Source organism: Ruditapes philippinarum, unplaced genomic scaffold (genome assembly GCF_026571515.1).
Source record: "Ruditapes philippinarum isolate M1 unplaced genomic scaffold, ASM2657151v2 ctg3111_1_1_1_1, whole genome shotgun sequence".
Taxonomy (NCBI): Eukaryota; Metazoa; Mollusca; class Bivalvia; order Venerida; family Veneridae; genus Ruditapes; species Ruditapes philippinarum.
In genome coordinates this window covers 369,278-396,928 of record NW_026860451.1, presented here as the reverse complement: position 1 = coordinate 396,928, position 27,651 = coordinate 369,278, and the positions used below count along the sequence as shown (strand labels likewise).

At 32.2% G+C, this 27,651-nt stretch overlaps 1 protein-coding gene across 2 annotated transcripts; it reads left to right on the top strand.

Moving 5' to 3' along the window:
* Positions 1-215: 215 nt before the first annotated feature.
* LOC132760121 (phosphatidylinositol-glycan-specific phospholipase D-like) lies at positions 216-27,651 on the top strand. 2 transcript variants are annotated; one of them, XM_060752020.1, is made up of 25 exons: positions 216-372; positions 4,162-4,220; positions 5,172-5,250; positions 5,580-5,677; positions 6,087-6,197; positions 6,798-6,846; positions 7,702-7,762; positions 12,563-12,670; positions 14,490-14,517; positions 14,688-14,827; positions 15,469-15,664; positions 16,131-16,261; positions 17,771-17,883; positions 18,680-18,771; positions 19,062-19,181; positions 19,717-19,800; positions 21,501-21,651; positions 22,201-22,253; positions 22,796-22,899; positions 23,366-23,534; positions 23,852-24,037; positions 24,574-24,661; positions 25,150-25,247; positions 26,038-26,121; positions 26,752-27,651. In XM_060752020.1, the coding sequence occupies exons 1-25, from the start codon at positions 291-293 to the stop codon at positions 26,827-26,829; spliced, it is 2,562 nt and encodes an 853-aa protein (XP_060608003.1). In that variant the 5' UTR covers positions 216-290; the 3' UTR covers positions 26,830-27,651. The 2 variants fall into 2 exon arrangements, with proteins under 2 accessions (XP_060608003.1, XP_060608002.1); XM_060752019.1 differs by lacking the exon at positions 12,563-12,670 and adding an exon at positions 9,850-9,960.

Below are 27,651 nucleotides of genomic sequence, written 5' to 3'. Positions count from 1 at the left end.
GGTTAGATTAATGAATTGTAATAGATCAAAATAATAACCTGCAGTTGAATGAAAAAAGTACAGAGAAAACCGTAAGAATAAATTGTTAATTGGACATCAGATTATCGGGCGAGAATACATGTTTTTTAAGTATGAAAAATATTTATGTTTCTACACGGATAGGACGGTAAAAACGGTGTGTCTACGGCGGATAATAACTATTATAGAAGGTCACATGATGATCACATGATATAAAAAATGTCAGCTCCCTAAAACTAGTAAAAGTTTGAAACGGAAATAAATTAATAAATATGTTTTTATTCACATTTGCTGCGCAAATGTGTTTGATTATTTCTATAAATGCATGTGGAGTTGTAACACATATTGAAATAAGTAATATATTCAGCAGCTAACCAATTTTTATTAAACTGTAATACTGTATAGAAATTAAATTTTAGGCTAAAGCAAATCCCAAGTCAGATTATTTGCAGACGACACTGCTGTATACCTAACCATCAATTCCTCCTCAGACCCCCCAACTCTCCAACATGATCTAGACAATATGGTTCTGTGGGAGAAGCAGTGGGACATGGAGTTTAACCCTTCAAAATGCCAAGTCATCCATATCACCAAAAATAAGACCATAATTAAACACAAATATATGCTCCATGGCCAAATCCTAGAGTCTTGTTACAAATGCTAAATATCTCGACTAGATCTATCTGCTGACCTTAAATTTAATACACATATATCTCGAATAACTTCCAATGCAAACAGATCCCTTGGCTTTATTAAAAGAAATGTCATCACTAAAAATGAGTAAGTAAAAGAACTAGCATACAAGTCCCTGGTCCGCCCACAGGTTGAATATGCCTCATCTATTTGGTCTCCTTATACTAAAACCAATATTGACAAAGTTGAGATGATCCAGAGACGTGCAATAAGATGGGTTTAAAAGGGATTACTCCCTCACTCTAGTGTCACAGCCATGCAGGAAGAACTGGGCTGGCGATCCTTGAACATCGCAGACTGGACTGTAGACTGATAATGTTTTATAAGATATACCATAACCTAGTTGCAATTAATCTCCCAACTTATGTTCAAACCCCACATAGATTAACCAGACATATGCATCCCTTATCCCTACGTCAAATACAGGTATCCTCCGACTACCATAAGTACTCTTTCTTCCCTCATAGCATTATACTATGGAATAAACTTCCTAGTAACATTGCCACCCTTCCCAACCTGAGTCAGTTCAAACAGGCAGTGGTGGGTTTGCAGTACTAGTCTTACTCCCAGTGTTTTTAAACTATTTTATCTCTTATCATCTTGTTTCACTATTAACATTTTAACCATGACTAGAATACATTTTCAGTCTCACCTTCCAAGCATGTCAATGTTTGGACTTTTCTTTTTAGCTTTTCTCTTCACCTTTTACTAACAATCCGACGTGCACTAAATTCCTGCCTTTAACACTTGTAAGAGGGGTTGGCAGTATCCAGAGATAGATAGATAGATAGATAGCATTAAAAAAATATGATGTGAATGTAATGTAATTAGTATTCAGGCCAGAGCATCATCTAGGATGCTAAGCTGAGCCTCTTGACCACTTGGTTCTTTTACATGCCCAATGTATAGCGCTGATACATGCAAGGATTACCTGGACTTCTTACCAGTACACCTCTAGTTAGGTCCGAAACACTGAAAGGGTGTTTCTGAGGATCGAACCTGGGAACTCAGGAGTGACAGTCCAACCAACTGAGCTATTGCGCCACCTATAAATAAAAGGGATTATCTTGATTTCTATTCAGTTGCTCGAGTCTACAGTCATGTCGTCATTGCCGTTGCCTGATGGCGATGCTGTCCAGAATGTTTTTTAACATTTGTCATTTGGTCATTATTTTTCTATAATTGATTAATTGATTGTTGTCGTACATACACAGATGAACATGTTACTTGATTGTCTTCATTCATAAAAACAACAACCCCTTGAACAATAACAGTTTGAATTAAGTATTCTACATGTATCAAACTGAATTAACTTGGCGTACGTTGACTTATAATGACCTTTACCTTTTTGCTATAATTGGATATAATTTTATTTATAAATTTGGACTTGAACACAACAATTAACCCTTTAAATTGGAGAAACTTTCATTGGAATAGACCAAATTCATTATAAACTGCTTTCATGAATGATTACAAACTTTTTATCAATTAATAACATTGACAATCATGAATGTCAGACTCATTTTGAACTTGACTCATAAAAGACATTGACATTGAAGGTCAAATTATTTTATTTTCAAAGTTCTTTTGCTATAAATGGCTTAAATTATGTAAATAATGAATGAATTGTCTCCATTCTAGGACACAACATTTCTTTAGACAAACATTTAATCACAGACTTCAATTGTCAAAGTATGTGATTTAATTGACCTTGACTTTAATTTGACCTTGACACTAAAATTCAGATTGGCTAATTTTGCTATAGTCATAACTCAGCTAAGATTGTTATTTTTGTTTTTGTTTACTTAGCTTAGATTGTTATTTTTGTTTTTGTTTACTTTGTTATTTATTGATAGATTTGTTTTATACTTTGACAAAAGAACCCTTATGACTAAACATGTTGAAAATTTAGTTTGACCTTTATCTGTTAATGACCTTGACTGTCATGGATTGGTCAATATGCAAATTAATATGAATTATATTTGATAAACAAAATGATGTTTTCTAGGAGTATTCTTTGCTACGATAAATCCTCTGATGTGTTTAACTTAACTCAGCAATATTTTTCTAGGGTATTAAATGAGTTTGTGAAATTATGTCATTTGTGTTAAAGTCCAATATTTTTGAGAAAGTCAGAGCTGTTCGTAGGTGTTTTTTTTATTTACCACAGTATAGCATGATATTTGAATGGGAAGATTTAGCACCAAAAACATACCAGCATTGTTATAAAATGCCTCCCACTGTATGGACGGTTTTACAGATATGTAATTTAAAAAAAAAAGTTTAGTGTATTGCTGTATAGTCAATAATCTTGCTTAGTTTTAAAAATACTTGACCCCCACTTTAAATGTTTCAGTCCCCCAGATAAGAAGCTTTTTTCAAAACTAGAGTTAAATTTCAATAAATGCCCCCTGGAAATATTTAAAAAGAACTGAAAATTTTAAATCACCTTGTATTTATATTTAGAAAATGCATATGGTAAAATTACAGATACTAACTATATTTTCCACATGCTTAAAAGACCATTTGAAATTTCTATATCAGCAAAACACATATAGTGTTTTCTCATATTATCAGGGGATATGAGGCACTTTATCAGGGGATATGAGGCACTTTATCAGGGGATATGAGGCACTTTATCAGGGGAGGTGGGGCACTTTATCAGGGGATGTGGGGCACTTTATCAGGGGAGGTGGGGCACTTTATCAGGGGATGTGATGTGGGGCACTTTATCAGGGGATGTGGGGCACTTTATCAGGGGATATGATGTGGGGCACTTTATCAGGGGATATGAGGCACTTTATCAGGGGATATGAGGCACTTTATCAGGGGAGGTGGGGCACTTTATCAGGGGATGTGGGGCACTTTATCAGGGGATGTGGGGCACTTTATCAGGGGATGTGGGGCACTTTATCAGGGGATGTGGGGCACTTTATAAGGGGATGTGAGGCACTTTATCAGGGGATGTGGGGCACTTTATCAGGGGATGTGGGGCACTTTATCAGGGGATGTGGGGAACTTTATCAGGGGATTTAGGGCACTAGGGACTAAATTGGCATGGATTAATTTCACCAAACTTTTCTGTTTAATTCACAGAAAAATGCCCTTTTTAAAGTTTAAGCTATTTTGAAACAAGAAAACATTGTACGGCCTAGCTAAATACAGACTTTCAAACCTATGTATGATAGTTGCTCGAAATACCTTAATTCTTTATAATAAACAAATAATTCAGACATTAAATAGACATGTTTTATAGCAATATTTATATGATTTATAATTTCAAAAGCTGCAAAAAATTTCTCATAGTAAATTATAATTATATTAAAATCTACTTTATAATTACATGAATTAAGTGACCCTGTTTGTTGATAAAATGAATGAGAGGTACTGAGTACTGACTGACTTTCTGTTGTCTGTTTCCTTAAGTTCTTTTCTTTTTTTATATTACAGGTCATCGTGCAAAGACTTATTTCAAAGATGACTCTGGATCAAAAATAGATTATGCTAAGGTATATAGCTATGATAGCTATTAAGATTGAAAGACATATGAGCCGCGTCACAATAAAACCAGCATAGTGCATTTGTGACTAGTATGGATCCAGACCAGCCTGTGCATCCGTGCAGTCTGATCAGGATCCATGCTGTTCACTTACCAACCCTATAACAAGTAGAGAAACTGATAGCGCCCAACAACATGGATCCTGATCAGAATGCACGGATGCACAGGCTGGTCTGGGTTCATGCTGGTCGCAAACGCACTATGTTGGTTTTGTTGTGACGCGGCTCATATATTGTTTACAAGATAATCTCTATATCATTTCAATAATAGTAAGACGCTAATAAAACAATCAAATGTTTCAAACAGCTCATAAGGTGTGAAATAGGAGCAACAATAACTGTGTAAGACATTTAATTTTTTCTTATTAGTGAGTAACTAACTTACTTGTTGACCTACTTTTTGTACACAGGCACTTTGTTTTTTGCAAATAGACACAATATTTAAGTGAATGGCAAAAGACACCATATTGAAGACAGTTTATGAAAAATAAACAGAAATTTTCAAATTTGCACCTTCTCATTGGACGAAAAAGTAAGTCAAGGTCTCATTGGAGGAAAAAGTGGGGTGCATAAAGTCTAAAGACAGCAAATTGGTCTAAGTGCTGCATGTCATGTTTAATTCCAAATGAATATAAAGCTTTAATCCTTTACATATATTTACCTACTGTTGTATGGTAACTTTTGTTTATCAGTTTGTCCTTATAACTACAATAAGACTACAATAAAAATTATAAGTTCTACATGGTGTCATTTCTAATTCCAAATTATGGTAACAATTTATGACCCCAGCTTAACATGTGGTACAAACTCAAAAAATGAAAAACTCAAATTCTATATCTGAGAACTAAGTAAATAAATACTGTTGATAATTAATAAATAATTACCCGCTTTGTTATTTTCAGCTTATTCAGACTCACAATGATGCCCTGATGGCTGGTAGTCCATATCCAGATGCCTTCTATGATGATGTTTGTGCAAATGGTAAGTAAGTAAGAATGGTCTTATGCAATATATTTTTAGAAGCGTTAAGGTGTCTGCCTCTCAACCCAGATTTTATGGGTTACAGCCCAACAGTAGCCATGCTCATGGTTTCGCATGATAGTCACCAATATTAGTTACAGTAGTTCCAGGAAACTCAATAAAAGTTCAAACAAGTTTCAAGCTTTCACAAATGAGCTCAAACGGATATGTTTAGATAGAATATAAATATCAAAACATTAGATCAACTTAAGTAATTCAAAGCACAAAATAAATTAGCCTTTAAAGAAAATTATCTTTATTATTTATTGCCTTGTGTATTCTTTTTCTAGGTCAATATCATGATGTATCAGAAGACACACACTGGGCACCATTCCTGAATGCCTCGGTGAATTATATCAATGCAAAATATCCCCAACCATGGGATGAGGTATGTAAAATTTCATATGAATTTTGTACAAAGTAATTATGGTAAATTTCTTATAGAATGCAGCATAAAATAGATTGAAATAGAGCTTTAAACTAGTACGCTTTGTGACTTAGCCCATTAGGTGAAGTTATTTTCATTACATGATTTTGAAATATTTTCATATCAGCTACATATATACTTCACACAGTAAATGCATTAGGGCACAGTCTTTCCTTTATTTTTTGTACATGTTTCACAAGAGTAAGAACATTATCCAGTTGTTTTGTTATGTTAATGTTGTAAATTGTTGAATGTTTGATATTATTATTAGAAGAAAACATATGTTAAGTACATAACCATACATTCAAGAAGAAGAATTTTAGTCATAAAAAAGTTAATCACTTTGAAATATGGATGTTATATTTAACAGGCCACAGAGAAGTTGGTTGTTTTCATTTTTGGTATTGTTTCACATCAAGTTGCTGATATCCTTTGGCACAGTCTTGGAATAGACCAGGGTTTTCTACAAGCCATGGCAAATGTAAGTATCTTTTCATTCAAAAAAGCATGGCAGGAAAGAAAATTTTATGGTGAGGAAAGGTCCATGATCAATAGGGATGACAAGATCACAAGATAAAAATCTTCTGTGCAGGCTGGCCAGGATCTATACTGGTGGGAAAGGTTTATTATGGGTTCAAATCATAGTATCCAGTAAGGTAAGGGTTAAATACAGAACAGTGATTGAATCTGATCTCAAACTTTTAGATAATGCCTGTAATAATAGCACTAAAACAATTACAAAAATGAAACATCTTTGGATCACTGCTGACATTGTAGCTGGTGCTGTTTTACGTAACTATTCCAAGTTTTCAATTCCAAGTTTTCAATAAAACCAGTATTCACTTTGTAACCTTGTCATAAATGTGATCAGTAATCATTACCTTCATTTACATTAACATGCACACAAACTTTTTTTCCAGTAGAATGAAGAGGTTCTTTGAAAAAAAATCATTACCATAGCATGCATTAAGAAAATGTTAAAGAAATACAAAGCAGAACTTAGTACAGTGAGCCCATTGAATATTAGCACAACACTCTATAATTGAAAAAAATGGAATTTGATATATCTTTCTTATTTTAGATAAATTTTCATGGACAGTTTGATCTAGCGCATCCAGTTGGAGATTTTGGTAAGTTTTCTGAAAGTTTAACCTTTTCTCTGCTGAATTTTGCAAAGAACTTGTTCTACTCAACATCTCGGTTACTCCATTACTAATTTTTAGGATTTCAGTATTGTAATACTAATGCTGTGTGGTCTGATAACATGAAGATCATCCATAATGGTTGTGTACTGGTTGTGGCTAGTCATGAAAACAAGGAGTATTATAACACGGAAAATAATATCAAGGAGTATGATAACACAAAGAATATAACAAGAAGTATGATATATAGTGAGTATGATAACACAAAGTATGATTACACAAAGTATGATAACAAGAAGTATGATAACAAGGAGTATGATATATAGTGAGTATGATAACACAAAGTATGATTACACAAAAGTATGATAACAAGAAGTATGATAACATGGAGTATGATAACACAAAGTATGATAACACAAAGTATGATTACAAAAAGTATGATAACAAGGAGTATGATATATAGTGAGTATGATATATAGTACCAACAAGTATATGCTATCAAGAAGTATGATAAAAAGGAATATGATAACACAAATTATGATAACAGGGGGTATGATTACAAGTATGATAACAAGGAGTATGGTAACATGGAGTATGAAAACATGGAGTATGAAAACAGGAAGTATTATAATATGGAGTGCTTAGGGAGTTTAAAGAGATTTATAATTTAGTTTCTGAAGAGTTATGACCCTTGATAAAGTTAAAATAAGGCCCACAAATGTGAAATATGTCATTTGATTTTATATTCTTGTATTTTATTCAGGTTACTTAAAGTATAACATTAAAATAAATTCAATCTGGATTGAATGTTGATTTGTTATATGTTCATTCTATATATTTAAGGTGGAGACATTCTAACTGAGTATGAAATGAACACAACATATATTCCATTAGAAGAGGGCTGGTAAGTGTTCTTTGCAAACAGAAGGATGAAGTTCAAATATGAATGCAGGCCTCAAGGTTATAAAACTTTTTTCTGAGTTCTGTCTCAAATCTCATGATTTCCATTGGTCAGTGTACACTCTGGCATTTTTTGACCAATCAGATACCTGAGATCTGAGTTTGAGCTTAGAGAATTTTTTTATAACCTTCAACCCTGGTCTGGTAGTGTCACATGAGGAGACATGGTCATGACACCAGTAGAGCTCCATCCCTGGTCCCTAGATTGAGAGGCAGACTTTTTAACCTGTCTAACCAGTTTCTCTCATCTTCATTGTTAGCATAAAAAAATGCAGTGAGAATTGTTTGAATTTGTCAGGATATGGCTTTCTAATCTCAAACTCAGATATCGGGTATTTGATTGGTTAGAAACAGACACAAAATGTGAATTGACCATTGAAAATCCTGAGATTCGAGCTTGATCTTAGAAAAAGGTTTTATAGCCTTGGGGCAATTCAAATAAAGTGTGCATATGGTCATTTGATTGTTAATAATTTTGAAGTTTTTTGTCATTAGTAGTATGTCCCATAAAGAGAAAAAATGAATACATGTCATTTTGCACCTAAATTGAGCTGCCTGAAACATAGAGCTGTTTTATATGTTTGATGTTCTGTCTGTGAATAATTGATAAAAGTTTATGGAGCAATTTGGCAATCATGTGATCAAGTATTGGCAATTATGTGATTTAATATTGGCAATTATGTGATCTAACATTGGCAATCATGTGATCTTATATTGGCAATCATGTGATCTAATATTGACAATTATGTGATCTAACATTGGCAATCATGTGATCTAACAAGGTTCATTACAGAGGGGTAAAAATGCAGTTTTTGCAGTAAAGGCAAAATGATAGAGATTTATATATTTGAATCTTACTGCCTATTCATAAAGTGTATAGGGTGCATTTTTATCTTTTCAATAGAAAACAAATCTTTCTATTATGGTATATATCAACATTAGTTGTTTTCCTCAAACCATTTAATTTTATGAATCCTTTTTGTAAGAATACAAAACCAATGAAGTTCCCATACTATTAAGATAACATTAGGTTTAGGACAGAATATTTTATTGCATTTACTTGAATGAATGTTTGTTGCATCAAATGAGGCTTGTTACATTTCCATTACCTTTGCCTTTAAATGATTTTTATTGCAATTTATGATCATCTTTTTCTTTTCTGTACTGGATATGTACAGCTCCTTTCCAAGGGGTTGATGTTCTCTTTCTTGTGGCCAAATATTACATGAAGGTGCATTTTGGGTCTTCCTTCACAAGCATGGCAAGGAAGTCAAAAGCAAATTTGTATAATTATGAACCTCTGTTTGTTTATACCAGCATGTTTCAAAGTTTTTGCAAACATTTAAAAAAGGCTTCAATGACTGTATGCACTGTCAATTGTTTAAACTCTTGATTTAATGTCACTTAATTTGCCTCAAACCCTTAGCCAGCTGGTGGGGACTTAATTTACCAATGCTGTTATGCAGCCAGCATAGACCAAGATCAGCTGGCATATATTTGTGCTGTATTATCATAGTCAGCACAGTTTGCTATTCAGTCAGTAGATATTTTGAAATTTTACCTAAAAATGATGCTAGATGGTTTTGTCAGGAGTGAAAGGTGGACCATGAAAGTCCATTTAAGATATTTAGCATTGTAGCAGAGTAAAGTTTGCACTGTTTAAAAGTAAATTTTTTGTTCTAATTGATTACCTATCTGAACGTGTCCTTGATTTGGGTTTTGATATTATTAATAGGAACATTATCTGTATTGTCTGGTGGCATAGAGGAGAACATCAGAAATATTTTATCTCTAGCTACTGTGTGCACACAGGATAGCTACTACGTCTGCAAACAATAGCCACTATGTTGGTCAATCATTATCTGCTCATGTGATAGCTATTATGTGCACACATGATAACTTGTACTGGTAGCTATCGCGTGCACACATGGTAGATAAAATATTTCTGATGGCCCTTTTATGCCACTGTAGTATTGAATTAAATCTATATTTGGTGACAGATAACTTGTTGAAGTTTTGTTTATTTTAAAGGTATGTTCCTATTGACGACTTGTATAATATTTACAACTTTTTTAATGGAACCAAAACAAAAATCCCTAAAGAAGTGATTATTGGTTGTTCTGGTGAACTTTTCTTTGAGAGGTATTTTTATATGTGTGGGGACTGTTAAATAGAAAGTAGATCTTCTAGTTACACTAAAATTTCAATAAAAATGTCTACGGGAAATTTATCTTCTTTTTAGCTCACCTGTCACAAAGTGACAGGGTGAGCTTTTGTGATCGCTTTTCGTCCGTCGTCCGTCCGTCCGTCCGTAAACTTTTACTTTAAATGACATCTCCTCATAAACCGCTAAGCCAATTTCATCCAAACTTGAATGTTTCTTTGGTGGTCACCTTTAAAATTTGTTCAAAGAATTTAATTCCATGCAGAACTCTGGTTGCCATGGCAATCGAAAGAAAAAACTTTAAATATCTTCTTTTAAAAAACCCTAAGAGCTAGAGCTAAGATATTTGGCATGAAACATCTTCTAGTGAGTGTCTACCAAATTTGTTCAAATAAAATCCCTGGGGTCAAAATTGGCCCCGCCCAAGGGGTCATTGATTTTCCCTTTATGCATATAGTAAAAACTTAAAAATTCTTCTTTTAAAGAACCCAAAGAGCTAGCGCTAAGATATTCAGCATGAAACATCTTCTTATGAGTGTGTACCAAGTGTGTTCAAATAAAAGCCCTGGGGTCAAAATTGGCCCCGCCCCAGGGGGTCATTGATTTTCCCTATATGCATATATTAAAAACTTAAAAAATCTTCTTTGAAAGAACTCAAAGAGCTAGAGCTAAGATTTTCAGCGTGAAACATCTTCTAATGGGTGTCTACCAAGTTTGTTCAAATAAAAGCCCTGGGGTCAAAATTGGCCCCGCCCCGGGGGTCATTGATTTTCCTTATATGTGTATAGCAAAAACTTAAATAATCTTCTTTGAAAAAACCCAAATAGCTAGAGTTTAGATATTAAGCATGAAACATCTTCTAGTGAGTGTCTACAAAGTTTGTTCAAATAAAAGCCCTGGGGTCAAAATTGGCCCCGCCCCGGGGGGTAATTGATTTTCCCTATATGCATATAGTAAAAACTTAAAAAATCTTCTTTGAAAAAACCCAAATAGCTAGAGTTTAGATATTAAGCATGAAACATCTTCTAGTAAATGTCTACAAAGTTTGTTCAAATAAAAGGCCTGGGGTCAAAACTGGCCCTGCCCCAGGGGTGTCATTGTTTTTAACTATATGTGTGTAGTAAAAACTTAAAAATCTTCTTTTAAAAAACCCAATGAGCTAGAGCTTAGATGTTTAGCATGAAATATCTTCTTATGGATATCTACCAAGTTTGTTCAAATAAAAGCCCTCGGGTGAAAATTGGCCCTGCCGGGGAGGGGGGGGGGAGGGGCGGCAGGTTAGATCATTGTTTTTCATTACATGTGTGTAGTAAAAACTTAACATTGTGAAACATCTTCTAATGAGTGTCTTCCAAGTTTGTTCAAATAAAAGCCCTGGGGTTTAAACTGGCCCCGCTCCGGGGGCCTATATACAGGTGAGCGACCTCAGGGCCATCATGGCCCTCTTGTTTATATAATTTAACTTATTGTTGGCATTTATCATTCAAAGCAAATGTTGAAACATTTTTGAAAACATATATTTCTTTTCATAACATATTTATTGAAATTTTAGTGTAACATTTTATCTATATTATGGCAAATGTAGTAAACCAATAAATGAAAGCCAGTAAAAAAAAATATCTTCTTGTTTCAAAGTTTGTGTCAGGTTTGTATTCTCTCAGCTACAACATGAACTATATGGAAGAATATTTTACACACAAATATAAAGGTTGAGTTTCATGCCATAACCACAAGTAGCATATTCTCCTGTTCTTGAAAAAAATGGCACCAAATATTGAAATGTTAATACCTTTAATAATTCATTTTTATCTATGTAAATCACTTTTCATTGAATCCCCTCTACAAAGTTTTTTTGTTTGTTTAAAAAGCAAGTTATTTTTTTATAAAAGATATTTGGTTTGACTTATTGGTTTACTATGTTGTCAATGCATGTTTTTGTGAAAGTATTCCTTCTGAATTGTAGCATGTTGCCAACATGGGGATGGTCTAATTAGATTCTAACTTATAATACTGCATGTTTGTAACGTCGCTTTTCATTGGATAATCTTGATGTTTATACAAATTTATGTATGCTGTACAGCTGCTGTTAATTTTTGGAGAAATCTCACTTTTTTTCTGTAAACAAAGATGCTTGCTGTATTATAAATTTGTTATAAATATATCTGACAGGTTATTTGCCTGTATATAAATGGATGTTATATTTCCAAAGAACCATTTATATAGGCCATATAACCTTTCAGTTGATTTACGATGGACAGTCATAACATTTATATGAAATATGGACATGACTGGCACATATTTTTAAGTTAAATTCCTATTTTGATCATAGAAACCAATTGTGCAGTATTATCAGTTCATTATAAAAGCTCATTATAAAGGCTTTTGATTGGTCATAATATTATATATAAACAATATAACCATGTATAGATGGTAGTTAGCCATATAACCCATACGTTTGTGGCTCAGGTATATATATAATAAGCTTTCAACCATTTATACTGAACCATAAAATGGGTCAGAAATCTTTACAAGTTTTTATAACCATATTAACAAGACTAACATGTTCTTGACATACTACAGGTATTTTCCACTGGATGACTTATATAATATATACATCAGTTACTATGGAAACGAAAAGATTCCTAAAAATATCATACAAGAATGCACACTGACTTTATTCCTTAGACGGTAATTTTTTTAAAAAATGCCATTTTTTGTCATGACACTCACAAGCTTTCCATCGAAAATTATACTCGTCCCTTGAAAATTTAACCATTCAAGACCATATTTATTGTAACAAATTTAACAAAAATATCCCACCGCAGTTTGCACCTGCCCTTGCACTGCATTTTAAACTTAGAAAAATTTGGATATTTTCTTGTATCAAATTCAAAATTTATATATCAAACAAGTGAAATAAAATGATGAATTTTGAGGCTTTGCTTAGCATTTTGCCAATGTTACGAGAAATTGAGATATTCAATCGATTCAGTTGTATGGTATGGTAATTTTTATACTTCACCTTTCAAGACATTTAACCCTTAAAAATTTGTAAACCCTAATCCCTTATTTTCTAGAGTAAATATTTCAGTACACGGGATGAAGTGATAGCAAAATTCAGTGATTTGTCCCAAATAATTGCTTCACACGTTACACTCCTATTTTTCTGCTTGCCATCAAGCATTTTAAGTGTTGAAAATATTAAAGTGTCATTCAAAATCATTGAAGGTCTTGAAGACTACAATTTCCATATGAAGTCAATTATTTATACAAGCAATTTATCCATTATTACTCAGCCATTTGGTTGATTACACTACATAAGTATCAACTACAATTATATACTTTTTATAAAAATTAGGTATTTATTTACCTTTTTATTTACCATATTTAAATATAATGTACAAACATGCTATAGCTTTTCAAACAATATGCTTGTGAGAGGAAAAATATGTGCACTTCTGTACTCAATATTTTTGTACACTTCTGTACTTTTATACCCAATATGGGACAATTTACTTGTCAAAACTCTTCTTTGGTGATGCAACTTTTACAGATTAAAAATAGATATAAATAGCTTTGATTAAGTTATATTTATAAATTTAGTTGATTGAATTTGTTATTGATTTCATCTTTGTGAAGTAAGATTTGTGAATTTTTAAAACACATTTGCGTCACCTTCCAATATCTTATTTTAATCTATGTGTGTAATAACATTAATCTATTATCCTCTGATAAGCCTTAGATTTTGTAACATTATGTTTGTCTCAATGTATTGTAAATAGAATGCTTGTTGATTAGAACAAACAGATTCCCTGCTTTCCTTTCTTTAATATTTTAATGTCTCAGATTAATATTGCCAAAACAATATAGGTAGTTAACAGTTTTCTTTTATAATATAGTACTACCGTAACATTGTGGAACTAACTGAAGGCACTTAGCCTTGACTTTTATTTTTATATTGAACTCTCTCAATCTTTGAATGTTCCAAGTTAAAAGCTAGATAATGATGAAGCTGATAAATTGAAAGAAATGATACTAAAAATAGGTAAAAATTTAGGCATTTAATCCTCAAAAACCAAAATTAATGATGATTATTTTTTTGTTTTACATAAGTATTTTTATGCTTTATGATGCCAACATAATGAGAAATTTATGATAAAAGATTTACATACAAGTAAATCTGTGTAATTTTTATGTAGTTTTTATTTGAAATACGTAAATTTTATGCAGTATTTAGTTTTGTGAAGGAAAAAAAAACATAAGTTTAATTTATATGATCATTATTACTTAAAAAGTATGACAATTCATGTAAGTAATAAAATCATATTTAAATATTACTCCAGTACAAACTTATGCTATAATGAACAGATTTGAATTTTATGATAAATACAAGTACCAGTGTTTACACAAAATTCTTTTAAATTTTAATGTCTATTGTAAACTATTTAAAGAAACTTAAAAAAGAAGAAAAGTTAAAAAGTTAATTTTATCTACTTTCTTTTTACAGACTTGCAGAACAAATAGCAGCCAAAGAGGTAATGTTGCCCAAGTAAAAAAAAAAAAAATAGATCTTTAAAGTTGATTTTTTTCTTTTTTGAGCTGTTACAGCAATATAAAGCCTGAATTGATTACTAAAGTTTATTAAATATTTTGTGTTTTAAAAGAATAGCATGTGTTGAATAATATTTTTTTTATAATTTAACAGTTATTTCCTGAGTATGCTGAAAAGAGCCCTTTCCTGGTTGATCAGTTTGAACAGTACTTTATTGGAGGAGTGGATGATATGGCTGGCTGGACACACAGGATCTGGCAGGAGACTATCACCATGGTTGAAAAGGGTACAGGGTAAGAGCCCCCACTTGAATCTTAGGGAGTTTGCATGGGTAGCTCGATAGATAAAGTATGTTTGGTTTAAACATATTTTATTTGTCACATAAGAACATATTTACATACATGACATTTTCAATCAATACAAAAAATGATTAGACTGGAAGCAAATTAATGCTTATTTAAGTCTTTTTTCTTCAAATTGAGAGTTTCAAATCCAAAAAGATCTCAATATAATAACTTTTAAATAGCTAAATATCATACTTTAGGTCAGGGAATAAAGTATTTCAGACATAGTAAAAAAACATTGACAATGTCTCAAGGTGAAATGGAATTAAATTTTATGCTACACATGTTAAAAGTATATTTAGACTTAGAAAGTTTAATAAATGCAGCAATGTCATAACTTGATAAACCTAAAATCTATTGTACAATTTTGTATTATGATCTTGGACCTGTGTTCTGCTAGAGTGAATTTTTGCTTGGCTAAGATAACACTAGACACAGCAAGATAATCTGGCCTTACAAAATCTGTGTGAGCTAAAATTATGTGTTGAATCATGATGATTTATACAATTAATCTTTTATCATATACATAAACGTTTTGATACTTTAACTTTATATTCAACAGATATATATTAGATTTTTTTTTATTTCAGGGACTGTGACATACCTAAAAGCACACTTTTTCTGCATTGTAATGGAACAGTTCCTTCAAGGAAGATGAAGGGGTATCGTGACCCGGGGAAAAATGGATATTTTAGAAAATTTCCGCGGAATGGTATATCTCATGATGATATTGTAATAGAGAAAATACTTAGAGGAATCCGGATTAAGCCATCAAAATCCTACAAGGTAGGAAGAAAAAAGTTAATATGAATATTACATTCTGCAGTTATAGCCTTTTTTCGCTCAAACATTCACATTTAATTTTCTTCTGTGGGCTAAATTCTGGGACTTTTAATAATCATATTGTGATATTTCAAGTCTCTTTGTGAAAAACTTCAAGTATGTATCTGTAAAAATTGCATGTATCTTATTGAAAAATTACATACATCTATTTGAAGAATTATATTTTTGTAATGTTTACCATAAGACAATAATTTATCTTGTTTTTGTATTTTGTTGTTGTTTGTTTTTATTTGTTTTTTCATTATTCTGTACCCTCCATTTCATTTCTTTTCATATGTTTTTATTCACAATTTACCATTCCTAGTTCTAATAATAATAAATTTTATTATTATCATTGTTAAATGTTTATTTTGTTTTATGAATTGATTATATATCATCTGTTTATGAACATATCTGATTTTACTTATAGATGAAATTACAGAAGAAAATGGAGAAATCTACCACATTGAAATTTGAGAGGAAAAAAGAAAAGTTAGAAGGGGAGTCAAGATTTCCAGATAGGGTGATGTTTGTGAAGAATGATTATGCCAGACTTGGAGAGTAGGCATCCTAGCTAATATTCTTGTCATTTTTAGCTCGACTATTCGATAAGAATAAGTAGAGCTATTGCAGTCACCCGAGCGTCGGCGTCGGCGTAACCACTTATGTTAAAGTTTTTGTAATAGTTCAAATATTTTCAAAGTCCATAGACATATGGCTTTGAAACTTTGCACAATTGTTCACCATCATGACCCCAACCTGTAGACAGGAGGAGGTAACTCTATCAAGCATTTTGACAGAATTATGCCCCTTTTTCGACTTAGAATTTACGTTAAAGTTTTTGTAATAGTTCAAATATTTTCAAAGTCCATTGACATATGGCTTTGAAACTTTGCACACTTGTTCAACATCATGACCCCAACCTGTAAACAGGAGGATGTAACTCTATCAAGCATTTTGACAGAATTATGCCCCTTTTTCAATTTAGAATTTACGTTAAAGTTTTTGTAATAGTTCAAATATTTTCAAAGTCCATTGACATATGGCTTTGAAACTTTGCACACTTGTTCACCATCATGACCCCAACCTGTAAACAGGAGGAGGTAACTCTATCAAGCATTTTGACAGAATTATGCCCCTTTTTCGACTTAGAATTTACGTTAAAGTTTTTGTAATAGTTAAAATATTTTCAAAGTCCATTGACATATGGCTTTGAAACTTTGCACACTTGTTCACCATCATGACCCCAACCTGTAAACAGGAGGAGGTAACTCTATCAAGCATTTTTACAGAATTATGCCCCTTTTTCGACTTAGAATTTACGTTAAAGTTTTTGTAATAGTTCAAATATTTTCAAAGTCCATTGACATATGGCTTTGAAACTTTGCACACTTGTTCACCATCATGACCCCAGCCTGTAAACAGGAGGAGGTAACTCTATCAAGCATTTTTTTTACTATCAAGCACTAAGAATAGTCGAGCGTTGCTGTCCTACCGACAGCTCTTGTTAACCCTTAAAGTTACTATTCCACAGTTTGGGCATTTTTGAAATAAAACGTTATCAAAAGATAGAATTACACCACAGACTTTTACATTCATAGGGAATAAGATGATTAATACATGTCTTGTCTGATGAAAGAAAATTTAAGTAAAGTGTTGACATTATTTATCATGCTGTAATTTAAACCATTTCACCATTTTATTTTGTAAATATTGACTTAGATTATAAAAAATGATCATTTGGTTGCTGAACAGTTGTTTGCTTGGTAAGTCTGTTTTATATCCTGCAATCGGTTGCTGCACAGATGTATTATAGAAAATTATGTCTATAAAAAGAGACAAAAAGTATAACATATCTTGGTAATCTGGTTTAAAACTAACATTTATAATTATAGTAAGTTCTTCTTGTATCAAGGTGTCCTACTTGCTGCATATTAACAGGTGTGATAATAGGGTGCTTACATCTGTGTCAAGTAAAAATTACAACCCTTAGGTCAGAAATACCATAAGCCGAAGAAAAAAGTCAGAAAAACGAGCAGCTTTGCCATTCTTATATTGTCTGTGTTACAGGGCTTATGCTACTGGCGACCTCAATTTTGATGGTAAACCAGATCTGGTAGTTACAGCTCCTGGGTACGGTACAGTTGGCAGTCCACAAGAGGGACGAGTCTATATTATTTATGGTAAGTTTTACATAAATGTGTGGAGTCAGATGAACAGAGGCCAGTTGGGTGGAAAATAAGTAATATTTCATGATTTTGCTTTTCTGATGGGTGGTATGATGCAAATTGATTATCTAAAGATGTATTCAAACAAAGTCTTGGTTAAATGCATAAAGAGAATCGGATCAAAAGCAAAGGAAATGTTTTTCCTTATAAATAGACAATGGCCCTGATAATTTGTTGTAATAAAATGTATATAAAGACAATACAAATGGCATAAGTAAGTAAGTAAGTAAGTAACGACTTTATTTTATGAGGCTAACACATTCAGTTTCCCGATCTTCCATGCGGGCCTCAGTGAGAACATGCTTGTTGAGTGTTTGTCAGATCTGAAAAAAGATGCTCTTGGGTTTATCCCTCAACATTTGGCATTTTATAATGTCCATGCAGTTAGTTAAGACTCCCTACTTTTGACTTCATAACTGTTATCTACAGATATCCTTCAGTTTTGATCATTTCAAATCAAATGATTTGATATTTAAGTCCATGAGACTATTAGTGGACAGTTCAAACTTCAAAACTGGACAACTTCATTGTTCATATTCTGTAGGGTATAGCAACAAGAGAGAGTTTGTGAAATCCATTTACTATTGTGTGAAGGTCAAAATATTAAACTTCATAAATTATACCATGTTATCACTCATATGTTGATAAGAAAATTAATGAAGAATTTACTAGCTTCTTGAACAAAAAATGTGAAATCTTCCTTACATTTTGATTAAACTCAGGTTCAACAAAGATATAATTAAAATTTTAGGTGATGACGATGGTATTCCAAAGACCTTGAACCCTGACCTTGACAGCCTTGAAGCAACAGGTCAAGGTCAAATTCTGAAAGGATGGGGAACTGTAAGTTTATAGTTTTAACATTTTATATAGTGACCTTTTTTAACAATTAATTGATAATTACTTTTAACGTTAAAGGTATTACAGCGATTGAAAATTGATATGTAAATAAGTTGATCAAAGAAAAATATCTTTGATATACAGCAAATAGTAAAGCTTTATTTAATCTAAATGGTTTGTTTGACACTTTGATAAAAAACATCCAGCCACTGATTGCAGTCTAACTTTAATACAGTTTTATCTGAAGGTACAGTCTAATTTAAAATAAAATCTAATAAAATTATATTTGAAAGGCACAGTCAAGGTTTGGAAAGTCTATTGCTGTTATGGATATCAACTTAGATGGAGCAGACGACATAGCAGTAGGTGCTCCAGCGTATGTTGATATGTTCGAAAGTCCAATTAACTATAATGTAAGAGAAACTAAAATCATAGTTTATATAATTATATTATTAAGTAATTTTTCTATGCTAGTTACTGAAACATATTGAGTAATGTTAAATAAAATTAAAGATTTTCTGTGCTAGAATTTACCCCATAATCTTGACTCTTTTATCAGACAGCTTAAAATTCTTATACTGGTATATGTGTGTGTGTTTATATCCCTGGTTTGTTTGTGTGTGAATATACATATTAGATAGTAATTGTTTGTGTGTCTGTAGTGTGATAATAACATAGAATTCTATGAAGAACATGGAATACTGGAGATACTCCCCATGGTGTCATCAAATCAAAATCAGAACTTGTACCTCCATAGATAAAACACAGCCAGTTTTAAATCAACATGCTAACAGGCATTTGGTCATGTAGACCATGTTATAGAAAAAATATAACAGATTCTACAAAGGGCCTATATTTATATTGATATGGAATGTAAATGATATAAGTAAATTGATACATATATTGAACAAACACCAAGGTCATGTCAAGAATTTACTTTTGTTACAGGGCTATGTTCTAATTTACTTCGGGATTCCAAAGAAGAAAATTGTTGCCAATGGTGCAGCCAATATAACAATCGTTTGTCAAAAGGTATTTTTGTGTCGCCTCTACGGAGTAGTGGCGACATATAGGGATCACTTCTCCGTCGTCTGTCTGTCCGTCTGTCCGTCTGTCCGTCTGTCTGTCTGTCCGTCTGTCCGTCCGTCCGTCACAAAACTTGTCCGGACTACCCCTCATAAACTACTGGTGCAATTTCATCCACACTTAACAGGAATGATCAGTATCAAGTCTAGTTGTGCATATTGTCAACATTTTCCGGTTCAATGATTTTTGTCAGAGTTATGGCCCTTTAATAATTTTTAATTTTAAAGTTTGTCCGGACTACTTTCCTTATACCACTAATGCAATTTCAATGAAACTTTACAGGATTGATCTGTAGCTCAAGTCCTTGCGCATATTGCAAGGGTTTTCCGGTTGAATGATTTTTGGCCGAGTTATGGCCCTTTGATAAAAAGGTGTTTTTTTCTGTGTGTTGCCAGATACACAATAGCTTGTCCGGACTACTCCTCATAAACTACTGGTGCAATTTCATCCAAACTTTACAGGAATGATCAGTACCAAGTCTAGTTGTGCATATTGTCAGCATTTTCCGGTTCAATGATTTTTGTCAGAGTTATGGCCCTTTAGTAATTTTTTATTTTTAAAGCTTGTCCGGACTAGTTCTCTTATACCACTTATGCAATTTCAATGAAACTTTACAGGATTGATCTGAAGCTCAAGTCCTTGCGCATATTGCACGGGTTTTCCGGTTGAATGATTTTTGGCTGAGTTATGGCCCTTTGATAAAAAGGTGTTTTTTTCTGTGTGTTGCCAGATACGCAAAAGCTTGTCCAGACTACTCCTCATAAGCTACTGGTGCAATTTTATCCAAACTTTACATGATTGATCAGTACCAAGTTTAGTTGTGCACTGTCCGTCTGTCTGTCCGTCTGTCACAAAATTTGTCCCAACATGAAATTGGCCATTATGAGGCGACACATGTGATTACTGATCGCTCTTGTAATATACATATACCATCAATAAAAACACTAAACAAGATTACATAACAATGCACTAGACTGCATAACATATAAAGAATACATCATACATGTATGTATAAAAGCATATTTGACATTTGGGTGTGGCCATGTGGTTAAAGGATTCAATTAATGGGATTAGTAATCTTAAGATTGCCAGCAGTGTGGTTTCAAACCCCATCAGAGATATGCAGTTGTTTCTTTAAGCAAGAAGCTTCACATTCATTGCTGAGTACTGTTTTTTTTACAGGAATGGATTAAAGTGTGTGAGTTTAGGCTTATAGCCTCTGACATAATTAAACTCAAAATAAATTCTGTGTAAAGAAATAAGCATAATTGGCAACCATATTGGTGATTTCTACAAAGTTTGATTGTAAAAACTGTAGCATAGTTTGGTAAATAAAGAGAGAAAATGAAAAAAATTTTTAGTGATAAATGGAACACATCTAACTTCAAAGTAATTTATTTCTTAATCCAATTTTTGAGATATCTTCATTGTATACTTAAAATAAAACTGTCCTTTTTTTCTATTTTTAAACATATTTCAATATACTTTAAAAATAAAACTATCCTCTTTTTCTATTTTAGAATAAATTTCAATATACTTTGAACAATACCATTTTAGTAATTTATCAAAAATTTTGAAAAGAATCTTTTGTTCATTGTTATAAATTGCTTAACTTTTCGTGTAATACATGTATAATTAAATTCTAGGAGAAGTATTGTAATCTGGGTTATTCAATGACATCTGGAGATGTGAATAATGACGGTTATCTTGACCTTGTGATAGGCACACCATTTGCTCCGGCTGGTGGTGAACAGCGTGGATTTGTAGCAGCTTTATTTGCTGATGTCACCAATTTTGGTAACTAAGTCCATGAGATAAATTTTTGTCTTAATCTTATTTCTCTTGCTTATATCATTTTTCTTTAAATGGTCATAAATTTAATGAAAAAGTTACATTTTCGTCAAGATACAATGTGTACCTTAAAAAAGGAGATGGTTGTCTCATGAAAAAGATCTCATTAGTGCTAACTCAAGTTTATCATGATTTATCAGGTTTTAATTTCCATACCTTTAAATCTCAGATGGAGTGACTTACTGTTGGTGGAAATCCTTAGTTTTCCTTTCTTTATTTCTTTCACAAGCAAGCACATGGGTACAACCACCGACTTTCCATTACTTAGCTTGATAGCTTCCTATATGAAAGAATGAAAATTCCCTGACAGTATTTGAACCTTCAGCAGTGAGGTGCAAGTGGTTTGAAGTCAGCAGCTTTAACTACAGGCATACACCTTAACAACTTAGCTATCACTGCCCTTGAATTAATTTTAGAGAAAATTCCAAACTCCCTTAAACAGTGTTACAATTTTTTGCTGTTTACTTCATGTTTATCCTTGATGTTTTATTATAGGTTATACATATAAAGATGTAACCCAGTTGCCATGGAGAATAAATGGAACCCAAGTAAGATTTTTTCATATACATCTATATCTACTTGATGATCATGTTTGAATTCGATTAGGAGCTTTATAAAACAGATAGAAATGGAGTTTGTCTTTACCATCAGGTGTGCTAGATTCCACCCTGTCCTGTGCCTAGTTGACAAAACTTTTATATATGTCCCAAAGTATTATGAGATGTCTGTAACACAAGAAAAAATAGAATAATTTTAACATCATAATAGATTTATGTATCAGCACCATTTTACGTGAACAAGTAGAGATATGTTGTATAAAACTTACATTGTAAGAAATGCTTATGTTTTGAATCATGGTCACCTGAGGGTGTAACTTCCTTTGTCCCTAGTACCAACAGGAAGCCGTCACCTTTAGTCTATTCATTTTTTGGGACTGACTTGATTGTTCACATTTATGCACAAATGCTCTTATTGATGTATATTTCTTAATGTGTATTAATAAACATTTTAATTTTTTTTAGATATAATGATTAAATATCACTAACATCATCAGGAATTGATAGATTTTTTGTACTGACATCTATTTCAGAGCTATGGTTGGTTCGGCTATGATATGTCATTTGGAAAATGGAATGGGCAAAATGTTATGTTTGTCTCCCAGCCAGTATACAGATATTGTTACCAGGATATCAAGTTTGTTTTTTAACCCTTTATTTCCTGAATGGACTCATTCAGCTTACATTTTTGGAACTTTCCATTATTTATTTTAGGGATAAAACAAGGAAAATTTAAAGCTTGTCTGCCAACAGTAATGAGATTTGTCAGACTACATGGAACTGCAGGCTCTCCGTGATCCATACTGGTGACAAATGCAAATCTCTTTTTGTTCTGACAGGTTAAAGGTTAATTCAATTAAATAAAACTATTTGTCTCAACTAATATTTTGCTATAAACTTTATGAAGGGTTTTATACCTGTACCATTTTCAATTTTTGCTGCTTTGGGCAACAACTTTTAAGATTTTTATGAGGAAATGGCAAAAGACTTTCTCATCAATATAAAGCAACAAATACAGTTTTTATATGCCTACTAAAACAAACAACTGTGAGTTGAGAATTGTGAAATGTATTGTTTTTAAGATAATCTCATATCTATTTCAGCCCTAATTGCACATATGACTCGGACTATTATATTGAAAGTGTAGGACAAATTACTGCATTTTATGGAACTAACCTGACACAAAACTGGACATCATTTGGAAAGTCAAGATTTTCAGAAACTGGTTGGAGTGCTGATATTGGGTCACCATACCCTGACAAAAATCAACAGGTGAAGATGATGTGTTTTTTTTTTTTACATTTTTGTATTGAATGCTTTTAGAAATACTTAATGTAGGTAAGTCAGTAACTACCAGTATAAGGAGTGGTGGCGTAGCTATCTGCCTGTCAACCCAGGGATTTGTGGTTCGAACCCTTAAGTGATCACAACTATTTGTAACAACTACATGTATATGCCTGAAATAATGCACATAGGGGCCTCTGGAGTTTTCCCTCCACCAGTAAAGCTGAAAGTCACCATATGACCATTACACTGTTAGTGCAACTTAAAACCTGACTAAACCAAAAAACTGTTGTTTTTACTTATAGATTATAGCTGTAAGTCAACTTGGTGAAGAGGTCAGCGGAACTATCTCTGGTAGACATTCTGAGTTCCTTCAGGCTGGAGTTGTTGGACTTTTTAACACAACTTCAGGAGGAATGCCTTCAACACCATTAAGTGATCAAGTAATAGAAGGTGACAGATCATTTGGAAGATTTGGTCAAAAAGTTAAGGTAAAGACTATTTTACTTTGTATGATTTAATTCAGATGTATAAAGATTTGATGGATTGTGCAAGAACTGTCCCAGATTCGAAATTATTTAATATAATCAGAAATTTTTTTATGTCACGTAAATTAGATGAAAATATTGAACATCTCTCCTTTTATGAAAAAGCTTTAACTTAAAATGTGAATCAAAGGGTTATTTTCATACAAAATTTAAAATAACTTTAACTATACTGAATATCTAAATGGACTTCATCATATTTTAGAAAAATTTAGAATATGTACGGACTCAATATCGAACAGTGCAGACCATGATCAGACTCCAAGGATTTGCTGGCTGGTCGATCAGCACTTGTAGCATTGTTGGAATATTTTGCTTTAAGCAGGCTAAAGTTTGCATTTACATTATTAGCATTTGTATGATTTCTGAAGTGTCTGTATTTAATTAATTTCCAATGCCATTGTATCTAAATTTCCATTATGTATGTATTTATTAAGTTTACAATTTGCTTGTTACTGATTTAATTTGTTATTTCTGTTTAGTTTTGGGATATCAACAATGATACAATGAGTGATCTGTTCATTGGAGCGCCATTCAGGAGTGAAGATTTTACAGAGCGCCTGTTTGACCGTAAAATGATATTTTTGCATTTTTTTTTGTTAAAGAAAATAAATTGTAATAGTATCAATATTGAGGTCTTTGCAAAGCATTTTCCTTTTATATTTCATGAAGTGTAAAAAGAAAATAATTTCTGTTTGTATCCTGTTATGGTTAATGTAAATTAATTCTTCCCAACTTTTATCATTAAGGATTGCATCTTTAGGTATTAGTGGCAGTAGAAATGCAATGCAATAGAATTTAATTTGAGAAAGGTAAAACATACAAAAAAGGGAAAACAGTGCATAACACAAATATTTACAAAATTTGACATGTGTTTGACCCCATATGAATTTTCAGTTTAGATACAATATTATATAATCATATGCATTTACTCACATGTTGAAATTATATATATGCTGGTATTGAGACATGATGAAACTCATATTTTCATTCTGTCAGTGATAAAAATAAAAGCTATAAGGTTTTCTTTTTTAAAAAATCTAATATTTATGTTGCAGCTGAGCAAGGACAGGTCTACATCTTTACAGGAGGCGAACATTTTGCTTTTAAAGTAGATTGTGGGAATTCATTGATTCAACCATGTCCAAAAGTACAGGTAAGTTTTTTAAGCAACTATTTCCCTTCTTAAGATAATTTCAAAAATACTAGGTAAAGTTTGGACTGTCTTAACATACATGCCATATTTATAGCCTATCAGATATTAAAAAGCAGGGGATTTTGATCAAAAAGACATTTTGTAATGTACATTTACATACTTTTTAAAAGTTTATTATTTTACTTTGTGTCTATTTGATTTTTGAAAAATCGGGGAATTACAATGCCATGGCAGGAGATCGAGTGAAGAGCTTTTATGATGGCAAGCACTCCTTTGTTTGTTGTCATTGTCTACAATTTCTTTAAACAACATCTCCTCATTAACCACTTGCTAGATTTTAACCAAACTTCACAGGAATGATCTTAATGTGGCCCCATACAAAAGTTATATAAATTGTTCCAGTGTGACGCATAAATAAGTCGGAACTAAAAATAGACTTTAAAAATGAAGTCTTCAAAAACCCTCTCCTCACAAACCACAATGCTTTAGCGATTAGATGTTTGCATGTAGCATCACCTTGTGGTCTATTACAAAAGTTATGTATCTCGTGCCCCTTTGGGTCATCATCTTGTTTCATTTCTTTGTGTCATACATGATATGCAACATGTTTATCGTATTTCTTTTCAATGTATTATTGCTGTCTATTATGTGTATTTTCATTTTAGTTTACTATTATGATACTTGTATATCACATGTATTTCACTTCAGTGAATCATTATACCACACAATAAGTAAATTTCATTTGATTATCCAATTCATGATGCATCTATAATATTTATTATGTTGTCAGGCTGATTATGTACTTCAATGGCCCGGTCTAGAAGGGAAAACAAGATTTGGGACAAACTTTGCTTTCTTGAATTCCACAAAAAAGGTAATAATGCATTGGATAAAATCTGAAAATCTTTTCAATAAAGATGTAGTTAATAGAGAATGAAAATAAAACCAAACATAGAAGTTCCACCCAAAATTCATATGCTATATAGTTTTAAGAACAACACAAAGATATACTGGTAATTTTACTGAAATTGTAATATTTTGATACAGGCTAAAAGGGAAAAAATTTGCTGGGTACATATTTTTTGAGATTCGAAAAATTTATTTTAAAGCCGACTCATTGTCCACTGCTAACACTGACCATGTACGTATCCACATGTTGAGAGCTTCATCCCTAAAATTATTAAGTCTTTTGGATGAGGCTTTTAACTGAGGTGTCCTTTATTATAGATGCTTCACAGAATGCACACAAATAACTGTGTACAATGTACATTTGTAGTTGTTTCTATGACTTCCGGAAAGGAGATTCTATTTACTCTTTTTCAATACTTGGCTTGAAAAGGTCAGTGACCCATTTAAGTGGACTATTGATAAAATGATATATTATAACAAGTTAGATATGTGAAATTCCATCTGTCTAAATGTTGTTGTCGTTTATGATTAACAGGCATTAGAAATATCAAAATTAATTAATGAAAGTTTGTGTCTTCTCTCTTTTTTTGTGCAGATGCAAGTGTTTGTTACAGCCCAGCATGCAAGTGATTATTCCAGATTCGGTGGTGCCATAGGAATATTTGATTTTTGAACAGGAAGTTCACAAAGTACTGTGTTCTAAAGCATGTCATACTTAGAATCGATTGTACATATGCATGAGCGTATATGCCTTGATGAGGAAAAATTGATTTACATTTAATCAAATTAATGATCAACTTGTATAATAATGCAAAGTAAATCCATAGCTTCAGTCTTTCAATGTTTTATATCAAAATTGTGAGCAATTAATAAATTACCTGATATTGAAGTATTTCATTGCTAACTTCAGTTCAAAAGTTTTGTTACTTGTTTTTGTTTTGGAAACTGAAGTAAATTTTATTTCAGAATTAAAATACATGTATTTTGCAACAATTTTGATTTTGTTGCACTAATGCAGGAAAATTTACTTTTATTTTATATAATATGTTCTATGTTATGTCTTCAGCCTTTAAAGCTGCATGCCTCCAGATAATCCAGAATATTTGAAGAAAATCAAACTTGAGAAAAATGTACAAAAATTTTAAGAAAAGTAAAAAGGATTCAAGATTCAAGTAAAAATGTGCATGTTATGTGTGATTTAATTGTGACTAACACAAGAAGGGCTATTTTTTACATTCTTTTACCTCATTTTGTTTTTTATGAGGATTGCAAGTGCCATTTGAAATATGTAAATTACTGTCTTTGTTCAATTCACAATATTTTACTTTTAAATACATTTTCAAAATTTTCATGAAAATTAACATGAATTTGGAGGCATGCTGCTTTAAGATAAGGTTATTTGCATTCATGTAGCTTATTATAGATTTATTTTATGACATATCTTAATTCCGTTTTTTATGTATTAAGATTTATATATAAATATATATATATATTT

Excerpts from the sequence above, each read along its gene's own strand:
- LOC132760121 (XM_060752019.1), top strand. The coding sequence starts at position 291 with ATGTTTTTATTCACATTTGCTGCGCAAATGTGTTTGATTATTTCTATA. Across the intron at positions 373-4,161 it reads TGTAACACATATTGAAATAA|GTCATCGTGCAAAGACTTAT; the intron begins GTAATATATTCA and ends TTTATATTACAG. Across the intron at positions 14,828-15,468 it reads ATGGTTGAAAAGGGTACAGG|GGACTGTGACATACCTAAAA; the intron begins GTAAGAGCCCCC and ends TTTTTATTTCAG.